The sequence below is a fragment of the Sphaeramia orbicularis genome, chromosome 21 (genome assembly GCF_902148855.1).
Source record: "Sphaeramia orbicularis chromosome 21, fSphaOr1.1, whole genome shotgun sequence".
Taxonomy (NCBI): domain Eukaryota; kingdom Metazoa; phylum Chordata; class Actinopteri; order Kurtiformes; family Apogonidae; genus Sphaeramia; species Sphaeramia orbicularis.
In genome coordinates, this window is record NC_043977.1 from 44,654,437 (window position 1) to 44,668,106 (window position 13,670).

Here is a 13,670-nt window from a genome sequence, read left to right on the forward strand (position 1 = left end):
ATAATAATAATAATACATTTTATTCATTTAAGAGTAACACAGTGTCTTTTTTATAGCGGTATATAACACCATTTCAACCCATGTTTCCCAGATCAAATGCACTGACACCTAGGTAGTTTTTCCTGCCCCAATTTTGGTTCGATCACCCATTTTGTCAGATATAGTATATAACACTTTTTACACAGATATCTAAAACCTTTTTTTTCAGATTTCAGATTGTTCATATTCATTTCTGATCATACCTGACATTATCTTACTCACTAGCCTATTTCAACATTTCATACTTAACTCTTTTTTCCTTAAATCCTCATTTGCATGACAACGTACAACAATAAATTGCACAATAGTTACGCTGCAATTTTGTGGACTTGTTGTCAATCATCTCACCTCTGACATGTGACTGTTTTTGCCTGGATACTCTGAGCTGCATATTTCTATTTTAGAGACCCAAAAGGGGACTCTGGCCCACTCTGCAGCGGAGCAGGTGGTGGTAATGCCACTTAATGCTAGTTGCCACCCACCACTAAACAGAAGAAGAAGATGACTGTAATGCACTGTGGGATGCATCATTCAGATCGCTCAGGTTCTGTACTGTGAAATGTGGCCACTGTAGTAGGCTGTAGCATCCAGGTTTTTATTTATTTATTTTTCATACTGCTAATCTTCAGACTTCTACTTCTTACTACTTTTAGACGGAATAGTTATGTCAGTACTAGAAATTATTGCCATTTTGAAGACAGTGTCCATCCAACTTTTTATTTTGTGCAACACTATGAAAATGACACTTGCACTTTTAAATGAAACATCTTAAGGCCATTGGGTGAACTGTCAGTGAAAATATGTAATTACTTATTATATTTAACTAATTATGATGAGTAAGGATTAAAAGTCCAATATGTAAGATTGAAATATGGTTGTGTGCTTACATGGAGATGCCCTAATTGATCATTTGTTGTCCAGTGACATGTCTTGGTTGCATAGATCCATGCACTGCAAAAATCTAAATCTTACCAAGTGTATTTTCTCATTTCTCGTCAAAACATCTCATCACACTTAAAATAAGACATAATCACCTAAAGGGTAACTTTTCAGTTAGATATAAGAACTTATTTTTAGACAATACATCTTGAAAATCTTATTTCAAGAAATCTTACCAAGATAAATTTCACTTGTTCCACTGGCAGATTGTTTTGCTTAATTCAGGATTTTCTTTTTTTTTTTTTTTGCTTAATTCAAGTTTTTTTTTTTCCTTAATTCAAGCTTTTTTTTTTTTTTTTTTTTTGCTTAATTCAAGTTTTTTTTTTCCTTAATTCAAGCTTTTTTTTTTTTTTTTTTTTTTGCTTAATTCAAGTTTGTTTTTTTTTTGCTTAATTTAAGATTTTTTTTTGCTTGATTCAATTTTTTTTTTTATTGCTTAATTCAAGATTTTTTTTGCTTATTTCAAGATTTTTTTTTTTTCTTAATTCAAACAAAAAAAATCTGCCAGTGAAACAAGTGAAAATTATCTTGGCAAGATTTCTTGAAATAAGATTTTCAAGATCTATTGTCTAAAAATAAGTTCTTATATCTCACTGAAAAGTTACTCTTTCTGTGATTATGTCTTATTTTAAGTGTGATGATTTTGACTAGAAATGAGAAAAATACACTTGGTAAGATTTGGATTTTTGCAGTGTATTGCACACTTTTGAGAGGCAGTGAATAAGAATGAACACAATAATTTTCATGGAAAGAGAAACCTGAATCCTTTATGTAGAAATCAGTGTTCAGGCTGTTATGTATGTAGGTAATGGCGTAGTAATGGAGTTACATAATGTTAACAAATATTTAACCTTTAATAAACAGTTCTGAGGCCACACCAAATTCATCTACATTTACATTTAAACATATTTCACTCCTATTCGTTGCTGCTTCGTCCTGGTGTGTGTGTACTTCTGCTGCCCCTGTGCTGGCAGTCAAATGGATTCTGGCTATTGGCAGACTGGTCACAGCTAATTGAGTGGCACCAGATGCCAGCTCCACTTTAACATACTCTCTCTCTGTATGTGTTTGTGTCTGCATTACCTTTCCTACAGCACACACACTTGTGCACACATTGCCCTAGAGACAGTGTAATTGGCTGTTGTGGGTTCCCTCTAGTTTGGGTTTTAGACATAAAACCCTCCAGAAACCTGCTGGAAGCTTCTAATCCTGGCTGAGAGCTGGGACTGTATTAGCTCCGTGCTGGCACACACACACACACACACACACACACACATGGGCACACGCTGTACCTTCAGGACAGAACAGAAGCAAACACAGACCATGTGACAGTCAACAGACTCACAAAGACCTCCTTTGGATTTTTTCCAGAATGAGATTTTGTATTATTTCCTCCCTCCTCTTCCTCGTACCTTTGTTTTCAGCTGAGTCAAACAGCATCATAAACCACACTATACAAGATGGTGAAGGAACAGTCGACACAACATGTTCTACCACATCACCCTGACCTGAAAATATGCTTTTAACAGACTCCTGATTCCCGTCTGTCTTGCATATGCCACATACTGGGAATTCATTTGGAACTAAACTCATTTCAGATAAAAAATATTCCTTATCATTAAATTGGCTGTTTAAGCTACAGTCGCACCTTTATCACCTTGACAGATAAGAACTCATCTCAGGTATGGAAAAAGAAACATAATTTCAGAAAACACTCACGTCTCTTCTACAAGTTCACATTGACTCATCAGATGCAATATGTTTCCCAAAGTATGTACAGTGTTTAGATGACTTTATTTCCCTTCAAATGAGAAAGTAAATGTGAAATTTGATGCGGTATATTATGCTGCTGTTTGTGAACGGCACATATAGAAGCGATATGATTGCAAAAGTGAGCCCGGATGAAAAATGTTACATTATTTATCCTTGTCAGAGCCTCTGTCTTGACTCCCTGCTGTTAATGCATGTAGGCAATATCTAAGAGAAAACAAAAATGTTACCTGCTTGTCTGTAACTCGTTTTCATTCTAAGTAGAAAAGGGGCAGTTGAAATTCAGACTAGACAAAGTGATACCCAACATGTGGAACTGAAGGTTTCAAAACAGAACTCAAACCATAGATTTTATTATAAGTAATGACATCAGCCACTGATTTCTGAATGGCCATTTCAAAACCATACTGCAAATTATTTGGTTCTTACCAAGATAAAAAAAAAAAAAAAACCTTACATTTAGAAGTGTTAGATAATTTTTAAAATTTATTTTAATCTATTTACTTTATTTTGAATATGCAACAAGACAAGTAATCTTACTTAGTCCTTAGAAATAAAACAGGCAGTGAGAAGTCATGGAAAAAAAAAACACAAAAAAACAAAACAAAACTTATACATATACATAACTTCATTTGCACGTTCAAAAAGGAGTGGGAGGAAGTATAACTAATACTTTATCTTGTTTCAGCAGTTAATTTCTTATTTTAAGTGTTCATACATCTGTAGACATACTTATTTCTAGATTTAACAATCTTAATTCAAGAAATTTTGTCAAGTGAAATTATTTTGCTGCATGGACAGATATTTCACTGGTTTTACCTTTTTCCTCAGCTATAGTGCTTTTATCTTGCAGTGCAATAGATGTTGGCGTATTGTACTAAAGTGATCATATTTGGACAAAAGGGGTGGAGTTGAGAACATGCAAGGAGTCTGAGCTACTGTCTAATACTAGTTTAGTCACCTACTTAAAATGGTAAACTTCATGAAGCTTTGCAGAACAAAGCAATTTTACAGTGTTTTTGGTGTAAACTATTAACCACAACTACAGCTGAACTGTCTGTCTGGAAAAATATATTTTATTAAATAAACACACACCTTTTCTTTCTCAGTGCATGAATAAAATATCTGAATCTGAATCTAAAAAAAATCCAGCAGATGAACAAGTTTCTCACACAGACCTGTCAAAGCAATAATTTAACAATGGACCACAACATTACATAATTAACCCATAAAGACCCAAACGTCCACTGGTGACCAAAATCATTTACTGATATAAAAAGTTAAATAACTGCTGATCCACTAATTGTATCGATACATGGAAATAATTGGTGTAAAATACAGTTTGTCATCTTTTCATGGTCATCAGATATGACCCACTTGGACGTTCGGAGCTTCCGTAGTTACCGTGGAAACACCGTCATCTTCTACAACATTCATTCACCAGTAAAACCTATTGAGTAGGATCAATGACAGTGGATGGACACACTTGTTTTTATGTTCAAACAATGATATATATTACTGAAAAAGTCACTTGTTTTTCCGTTTTCTCTCTTTTTGATATAATACCCTCAACTTTAATCTGAGCTTTTATGAACATCTACATGATCAGCAAATAAAATATAGGAAATTATCTGATTCTCACTTAAGAATGCAAAATACTGAGTATAATTAGAATAAATGGTGATAAATTGCTGAAGAAAAGTTAAAAATAGAGAAAAAAATCAAATGAAACCTTAAGGTCTAAATACGACCATGCCATGAGAATAAAGTAGGGATGCACCGATACTGATACAAGTATTGGGCATCGGCTCCGATACTCAGTGTGTGTACTGGTATTTGTACTCATAAAAGATATCTGATACAAATGCAACGATACCACTTACAGCCGTGTGACATTCACAGTTCAGTGCAGCAGGTACACGGCGGTGGAATAATGTGTGGGGAGTGTGAAGAGTGTGGAGATTTTTCAAATTAAATGACGGTGATAAAAGTAACGCTGACTGCAAGTAACGTTAAAGACACAGACAGGTACGGACGCAGCGTTCTGTCCGTCCTCTGCGTACATCCCATCCATTTTCCAGGTGCTCACGGATGCGTACCCAGACGGAGAATACCAGTGGGAGTATGGAGCGATGCGGACCGCCGCCAGCGGAAGTGAAAACGAAACTTGTCGCTCATTTCTCTTTTCTCTACCTGCTGAAGCTAAGCTTTTAAAACTTCCTAGTGAAAACGCTGCAATATTAGTATCACATCAGTGTTGCATCTGTCATCTCCATGTTTGTTATTACTGACTTTCTTCTTCTTCTTCTTAAAAAACTTTACGCTTCATGGTATTTGTCCAGTATGGTTAATTCAGAGCGGCGCCCACTGGTGGATTAATTGATTCATTCCAACACATTAAATGTCAGTAGCAGCACTTTTTTTCCAGTCAGACTAATGACAACAACAATAAAGCACATTTACAAAAGGAACTAAGAACTGGAATGGGATAATCAAGTACTTGTATTGGTACTCGGTATCGACAAGTACTCAAATGTAAGTACTCTTACTCGTACTCGATCTGGAAAAAAGTGGTATCGGTGCATCCCTAGAATAAAGGCATTTTAATGTTTAAAGATAAAGCCTTGGGGTTTCCTCCCTGTTTGTCATCTACTTTATGAATCCCTTTTTTCAAAGAGCACCTCAAACACACTCTTTTTTGGGTCCTAGAAGCATTCCTTCCCATGATTTTTAGAGAAAAAAAAATCACTTGAAAACTGCAACAAAAATAGCACTGGGTCTTTATGGGTGAAGGGTCTAACTATGGACAGATCTGGAGAAAAGTTACTTATCACTTAAGTTATTTGTAGTGAAGTTCAGTGTAAGACAATGGAAGCTGGGGCATCTGTGGTATTACACCTTTAATATACTTTTACATTTGCATCATACAAACCAGTGGCTGATGTCACAATGGATTCGTCCACTTTTTTACAGTCTATGATTTCAACAGTTCCTTTGCAGTCTTACACTACAGAGACAAAAGCATTTGTAATTTCATATCTGTTGCCTCCTCCATCAGATTTAAACCTGTCGACAGAAATCTACCCCTCATTCAACCTCAGAACATTAGTGTGGTTCAACAGCAGTGGTGGATTTACCTACAGGGGCACTCATTTTATTAGAGTATGATAATAAAAAAAATTACAGTTTTATGTGATTTGAAGCATTTATAATGCTAGTTTTGCTCCCTTGCCCCTTTGAACCCCCACTGGGGCTCCGACCTTGGATTCTCCTGCACCCCCCTTCCATTTTTCTGTGGATTCTCCACTGAACAGTGATACCCAAACTAGGAAAACTGTTTCTTTATCGACCTTACCTTGCACATTGGAAAAGTAAAACACAAATTGTTGTAAAGCTGGAAAAATATGACTGTTTAAAGCCAGTTATCATGTAAAAATGGTTTGGTTCCACCTGTTACAATGTGATGGTGTTTTTAGTTGTACCCTCTGTGTAGAGAATCATCATCATCACCTTTATTCTTTGTCCCAAATGGGCAGTTTGTTTGCAGCAGGATCACACACATACTACACAACAAAGACACAACAATACAGACCGACCGGCAGATCTGCACAAAAAACAGAATAAATAGGTCAGTTGTATTGGCAGTGCACTAAAAACGAAAAACTGAGTCATTTAAAATCAAGGTGCAGTTACAGTAAATTTAACATAGATATAAAAAGAGGTAGTGGGATGGGGGTGAGGGGGGGTCACTAAATGGGCAAGGTTATCTTCTGATGTGTGCATTCAGTGCGTGGACAGACAGAGGGATAAAGGTAATTTTGTACCTCTGTTTTAAAACAATGGGATTTTGAAATTGTAACCAGATGGTAACAACATGAATTCTGTTTGCAGAGGATGACTTGTATATTGATAGATACCAGGGCTGCACGATAATGGAAAAAAACTGAGCTTGTGATTTTTTTAGCCATGCGATATATATTGTGATATGAAAAAAAAGAAAAATGCTCAGGAGGATATAATAGCTGTGTGGTGCCGAGATAAATGGTCAAACAAATTAGTTGTGTTTCCTCTTGATGTGGCAATAGGTACAAGGAACTATTGACACAGAACACATTTTTCAATATCATCTTCGTTATAGCCAAAATAATTCTAGATAACTTATGTTGCGTTTCTTTTTGGCACCAAGTCTTCGTTTTTGGTAATTTTCTCTTGTTTGTTGCTCAGTTTTCAACATTGCAATGTTTCCTGTGGGGTATATTTCTTACCTATTATAGATTTGATTTGGTGATATTCAAAAAATTTGGTGCTGCTACTCCCATGTTGCGAAGTGAGCATGTCAAATGGTACAAAGTTTCCATCCACTATGATATTTTCTAAATGTGTTATTCCTTTGTTCTTCCACTGAGTAAAGTTTATCATTCTTTTATTTTGTAGGCTGTCAGGGTTGTTCCAGATGGGTGTCCACTTACATGGAATGAGTGAACATTTGTTTATTTTAAGAAATTCCCACCAGGCTGTCAGAGTGGAGCTGATGTTCACACTTTTATAACATTTATGATGTTTAATAGTTGAAGTAATGAATGGTAAATCAGAGATTACTAGATCATCACACAGTGCTTGCTCTATATCTAGCCATGGCTCATTTAGATAACTAGGTTTGAGCCATTTGGAGATATACTGCAGCTTATTGGTTAGGAAATATTGGCCAAAGTTGGGAAGGTCTAAACCGCCCCTGTCTTTGGTCTGTTGTAATGTATTTAAACTGATACGTGATGGTTTGTTTTTCCAAAGAAATTTAGATACGTGTGAGTCCAGTGACTTGATGGTTTGATGGGTATCATGGAAAATAAATAGTTGTAGCAATGTTTCCTGTGGAACTGATCTGTTGGCGTGGTGGTGTGTAATCCAGGGGAGGATTTGGCCTGGGGGGTTTGTGCACGTGTGCGCGTTTCATCTGGTAGGTGGTGGTGGTGGTGGGGTGTGGAAATGAGAGTGTAACTTAATGCTCATTTATCTTTTCCCTACCTCCTGAAGCTTTGCAAACTTTCATTTGAGGGGGCAGGACGTGGTGCTGCACCACGGCAAAACCATACTAGCAGAAACCTTGTGTTGTTACCAGTGACTCACTCCATGTGCAGGGGTGTGGTCTGCTTCAGCAAACTGATTAAGAATGAATGTGATCCGTGGATCGCTGTGCGCAGTGTGTTTCAGGTACCCTTGAAATTAGATGAGAACACGTTGAGTTCAATTGCCTCCAACATCAGGACCTGCCATGTGACAATTGCACACACATACATCACAATGACGATGCTCAAACGATATATCGTGCACCTCTAATAGATACTTATGGCTTTACTGAGCACCTGCTTGTTGAAATACTTATTAAGGCATTGAACTTCACTCCTACTATCTTACTGGCCTCATTCACAAACTTGGAAAGCGCATTCCCATCTTTGGTAGTAATGGATGTTCAGATATGAAGAAGACCCACATGCAGGCAGAATCTGAGTTAAATCCAGTCCTGACTCTCTTACACACTGCGGCTGCTATACTGTGTGTATTTTGCCAGGTTTTTGCGTACAGCAGATTAATGTGTGTGTGTGTGTTTACCTGTCGCAGTGGTTGCACTTGAATGGCTTTGCCCCGGTGTGTTTGCGGTAGTGTCGTGTCAACTCGTCACTGCGCGCAAAACGCCACTCGCAGCCTTCCCATGAGCACTTATACGGCTTCTCACCTGAGAGAGGAAGACAGGGAGAGAGGAAAAACAGGGGAGGGGGGGGCAAAGTGTCACATTTTATTAGAATTTCTACATTGAATTTCCCATGTCTAAGCTACAGCTGTTCACTAATATGCAGGTTAACACCCCTGGCTTTTTCTACACAGACACACACACAGAAACACACACACACACACGCCCACACGCCCAGGGGCCCGGCAGCCACACCAGTTTTAACACAACAGCCATTTCAATGAGCCAATACACTCAATTAGCTGTAAATGAAGTCTTTCAGGACTGCGGCGTGTTAATTCATAATCCCAAATTCACCCTGAAATGATCTCGTTTTGTACCCCCTATCAGTACCCCCGCCACCACCACCACTACCACCACCACCCTCCTGCCCACACACACACACACATGCACACCCTGAGGTGGTGGGATCTGAAATGTAAATTAAGTTACATCCCCTAGTTCACCAGATGGGAGAAGAGATGGTCTATTGTTCTCAGCCTGTAGATCTCTCCATGATAGAAAGCCTTCCAGCTGCGTTTGTCTGTGTGTGTCTGGGCTTTGAGATTTTGGCTCTGAGATACAATTATAGGTGAATAGGAGATGTATCACATATCATATGCATGTGAATCCTTACAATATGAGGAAGCTACGTGAATTTACAGGATTCATTGTTAATCAGATTGCAACAAAATAAAAGCAAAATGTGTTTGAGGTGTGTTGAGTTTCCCTTGTTTCCAGCTCCTTATTTCTAACTATCACTTCACTAGATGACACATGTCTGGCATTTGTAAAAGCTTCCCTTTCTTGCTTAACTATGCCGCAAAGCAACCCAAGTCTTACAGAAATGATGGTAGTATGTAAGTAAACATAGAATAGAAGAGGCTTTATTGTCATTGGGAGTACGATGAAATTAGAAGTGATGCATGAATTAGGAAACATGCATCCATTCATTCATTTTGTGAAGCTGGAGATTGCAAATGTAAGTGTCTACTGAACCTATCCCTGCTACCAATGGATAAAGATTAAGTACACCCTGAATGTGTCACCAGTTCATCAAAGGGCTGACGTGTACAGACAAACAACCGTTCACTCTGACATTCAAACCTGCGTCTGATTTAGACTGACCAATGAATAGATTAAATGAATGTCTTTGGAGTAATTAAACAGTGACTGTAAAAATGTTTAGATGTAAACATAGTACTGCATTTCCGTTAAAATCAGCATTAAACTAGAAGCACTCGGAGAGCGCAGACCTCCGCCAAGGCTGATCAGTGGCGCCCCCCGTGGGCCCCCCCACCCCCGATCACCACCAAAATGTAATCATTTCTTCCTTATCCCATTTCCAACAAACCCTGAAAATTTCATCCAAATCTGTCCATAACTTTTTGAGTTATGTTGCACACTAATGGACAGACAAACAAACAAACAAACAAACAGACAAACAAACAAACCCTGGCAAAAACATAACCTCCTTGGCGGAGGTAAAAATACTTCAAACATATGATGTGATTGCATATTAGTCACAATGTATTTATTTAACCCATAAAGACCCAGTGTGACTTTTGTGTCAGTTCCCAACTGAATTGTTCTCTGTATTGAACCTTTCTTAAGTGATTTATCACCATTTATTGTAATATTATCCTTTGTATTTTGAATTTTTTCAGTGAAAATCAGGTATTTTCCTATATTTCAGTCATTCATTCATTTTCTGAACCTCCTTTATCCTTACTAGGGTCACAGGGGGCACTGGGACCTTCCTTTATTTAGTTTACTAATCATGTAGATGTTCATAAAAGCTCAGATTGAAGTTGAGGGTTCTTATATCAGAAACAGAAAACTGAAGAAAAAGTGACTTTTTCAGTAAAGTATATCATTAACTGAAAGTTAAAACAAGTGTGTCCATCCACTGTCATTTATCAAACTAAGTGGGTTTTACTGGTGAATGTGGTAGAAGATGACGGTGTTTCCATGTTCACTACAGAGCACCTGAATGTTCAAATGGGTCATATCTGATGACCATGAAAACATGACAAACTGTATTTTACACCAGTTATTTCCATGTACTGATAGGATTAGTGGATCAGCAGTGACATTTAGATGGTTTTCGTTGTTGGAGGTTGTTCGGGTCTTTATGGGTTAAATCAAATATAATGTTTTTCTAACTCTAACCAAAAGTATTTTTATGTCACAATGTAAACTAGCAAAGTCCTACATTTTGTAAATCCACCATCCACCCCACCTACAGTTTACTGAGGGCAGGCAAAAACTTTGTCAGTCTTTCAAAGTGAAATTTCATTCCTCCAATAAAATAGCACTGACTATTAAGTGTATGAAAATGTCATACAGGCTGGTTAGCACCGGTGCCTCACAGCACGATGTTCCTCAGTAGGTTAACTGGTCGATCTAGGTGTGAATATGAGGGTGAAAGGTCATTTGTCTGTATATGTCAACTCTGTGATGAACTGGAAACACATCCAGGGTGTATCTCTGTTATCTCTGGTGTTTGTGTAATCCATGGCAGAACTGGACGCTTTGTTCTGAAATGGATGAACTGGAACGCTGAGGCATGACACTGATTTTCTGTCCAGATAAAAACAGTTTCAGTGGGATGCAGGGTGCTTGTGCAGGTCTTAAAAGTCTTTTGAAATGTTGTTTTTCAGATCTTGAAAAGTCTGGAATTTTGTGTGTAAGTCTTAAAGTATGGAAAAAAGTTTCTCTCATAGTCAAACTTTAGAGTATGCTCAAAGGCACATAATCTTATTAGATAAGAAATACATGAAGAAAGCATCTAAAAAACTGGATCTGATTTCACTAACCAGTCGGTACTGGCAGGGTGCGATTTGTTGGGGGGGGTTAACCCCCCCCCCCTCTGGTTTTTACATTCCTACTTCTGCTCAATGCCAGCATTAGTTACATTAGTTATGGACCACACCCCCATGTATATGACAAATTCCACCCTGGGTACTGGAATGATTCTAGTGAAACTTGTTTGTGTGATATTCATGTACTTTTGTGATTTTCATATGTTTTGAAAATGTTTCTGTCAATAAAACATAATTTACTGCAAATTATGCATTCATTCATTCATACATACATTTATTAAAATAAACGTTTCTACTACACACAACAGGTACAATCTCAACTAAAAAAGTTGGCATGCAAGTATAAAAGTACATAAAGTCAAGGATTTGGGAAAAAAAATTGCAGTTTTGAAAAAGTCTGGAATTTCTGTTTGGATAAAGAGCAAACACCCTGGGGATGTGCTTCCTGGAAATATTTTTTGTGGCTCCACAATATAAGATAAAATGAAAGAGAAAAAAAACATCCTTTGATAAGTCACCTGTCACTGAAATCCAAAACATACAGCTGTTTTCATCCATTTCTCTTATTATATTAAATAGGTTGATTTACTCCCACCACCTGATGACTGAAAGGTACAGAACAGAATAGAATGTTCCTGTTACATGGAATCTGTTAGGAATGTCTGCTTGAATGTCTTTGACTCACCAATGCCAACAGATTGAGCCAGGTACATTGTTTTTGCCATTGGCATGTTTTTGCTTTGGAAGCTTTTGATGCATTAAGCTTTAATTAACTATACAGATATAATGTCAGTCTAAGCCTATAGCACTATAGCTGTTTAAATCCATTTCACTTTTTAGAAAATACAAACTGGCAAAAGATTTATCGTAGGCGGGACCCACAGCTGCAAAAAGACACCGACCTCCTGCAGGGAACAGTGTTGAAAAATCTGGATGGTGCTAAACGTAGACCCCTGGAGTGTGTGTCTGTGTGTGCCTGTATGTGTTTATGTGAGTGTGAAGTGGGGGTGATAACTATAATTGGGGTCCTAATGACTCTTAATGGGGTGTAATACAGCAGCTTACAGTCAGTTAGCCAGATGTCCCTGCAGCCCCTCCACTCCTGTCACAGCACACACCAATCTTCTTAAGGAGACAAACACAAACAGCTCTCGTCCAGAGCAAAGTGGCACTAATGTGAAATCTGAAGCATTTGGCAATATGGTGGAATCATTGAATGGGTTTTATGGGCCTTCTGAATGAGCGCAGTCAAAACACAGAACTTAATTTCCCCGTCAAGGTCAACTTCTTTATGCTGGAGGGAGCGTGTTCCGCGATTGCAATGCTGGGAATGAAAAGAATTAAGAAGTTATAAGTTAAAAGCGCTTAAAAAGTCTGATTCTGGACTTTATTTTATTGAATGTGGTAGTTGTAATGTTATACTCCTTGTTGGCTGTTTCCCTGGTTGGAATGACTGTACACCCAATCAGACCACCATTGGCTGGATGAACACAGAGGTCATGACTACTTAGTGCAAGCAAGAAATACAGCAACAGATTAGACTGACAGAGCAGTGTATGCTGCTTTAAAGGGGTCATATTCTGCTAAACCCACTTTTATTAGTCTTTGGTACATTTATTTGTGTGTTTGGGGACCCTAACACCCTCCAGGTGCTGCAAAGCTATCTTTATATTCATTTTGGCAAAAATCAAGTGGATTTCTAAAACCCATTTCAATTCCTTCTTAATATATCACGTCTACAACTAGTTATGTCACAACATTTGCACATATAAGGTCAAGACTTCACCATAACTGTTTGTCAGCAGCAGCTGTTGTAGTCCATACTGAAAATATGTCCAAACTTTGAGCCGATTACCTAAAATGTTCAGTTGTTGATTGAACAGGACAGAGCAGCACAGTCAACAAATTGGAGGGGGTGGGGTGTGAAGTGACTCATGTGTATTTAAAGGGCCAGCGCTCTAAATGACCTTTCTGGTGTCATTACTCAGAAATAGGGTTAAAGATGGACCTGCGGAGTTGAAATAATGAAGAATTCAGACCCAAGCATAACATTTACAGTTTATGTAGACCACAGGGAAATGTTTTAAAATGCATAATTCCGTTTAAAAAAATGCAAAAAATAACACTCCTTTAACCCATAAAGACCCACACATCCACTGATGACCAAACCCATCTACTGATCTATAACGTTTAATACCTGTGGATCCACTAATCCTATCAATATATGTAAATAATTGGTGTAAAATACAGCTTGTCAACTTTTCACCATCAGATATGACCCATCTGGACGTTCAGGGGCTCCGTAGTGAACATGGAAACACCGTCATCTTCTACAACATTGATTCACCAGTAAAACCCACGGAGTTGGA

At 37.9% G+C, this 13,670-nt stretch overlaps 1 protein-coding gene across 1 annotated transcript in view; it reads right to left on the reverse strand.

Moving 5' to 3' along the window:
• The window catches only part of klf7b (Kruppel like factor 7b), a 125,607-nt gene that overhangs the window by 22,104 nt on the left and 89,833 nt on the right, over positions 1–13,670 (reverse strand). The window contains exon 3 of the mRNA XM_030124697.1: positions 8,359–8,482. Within this exon, the coding sequence (XP_029980557.1) occupies positions 8,359–8,482 (124 nt within the window). The remainder of the gene's footprint in view (positions 1–8,358; positions 8,483–13,670) is intronic.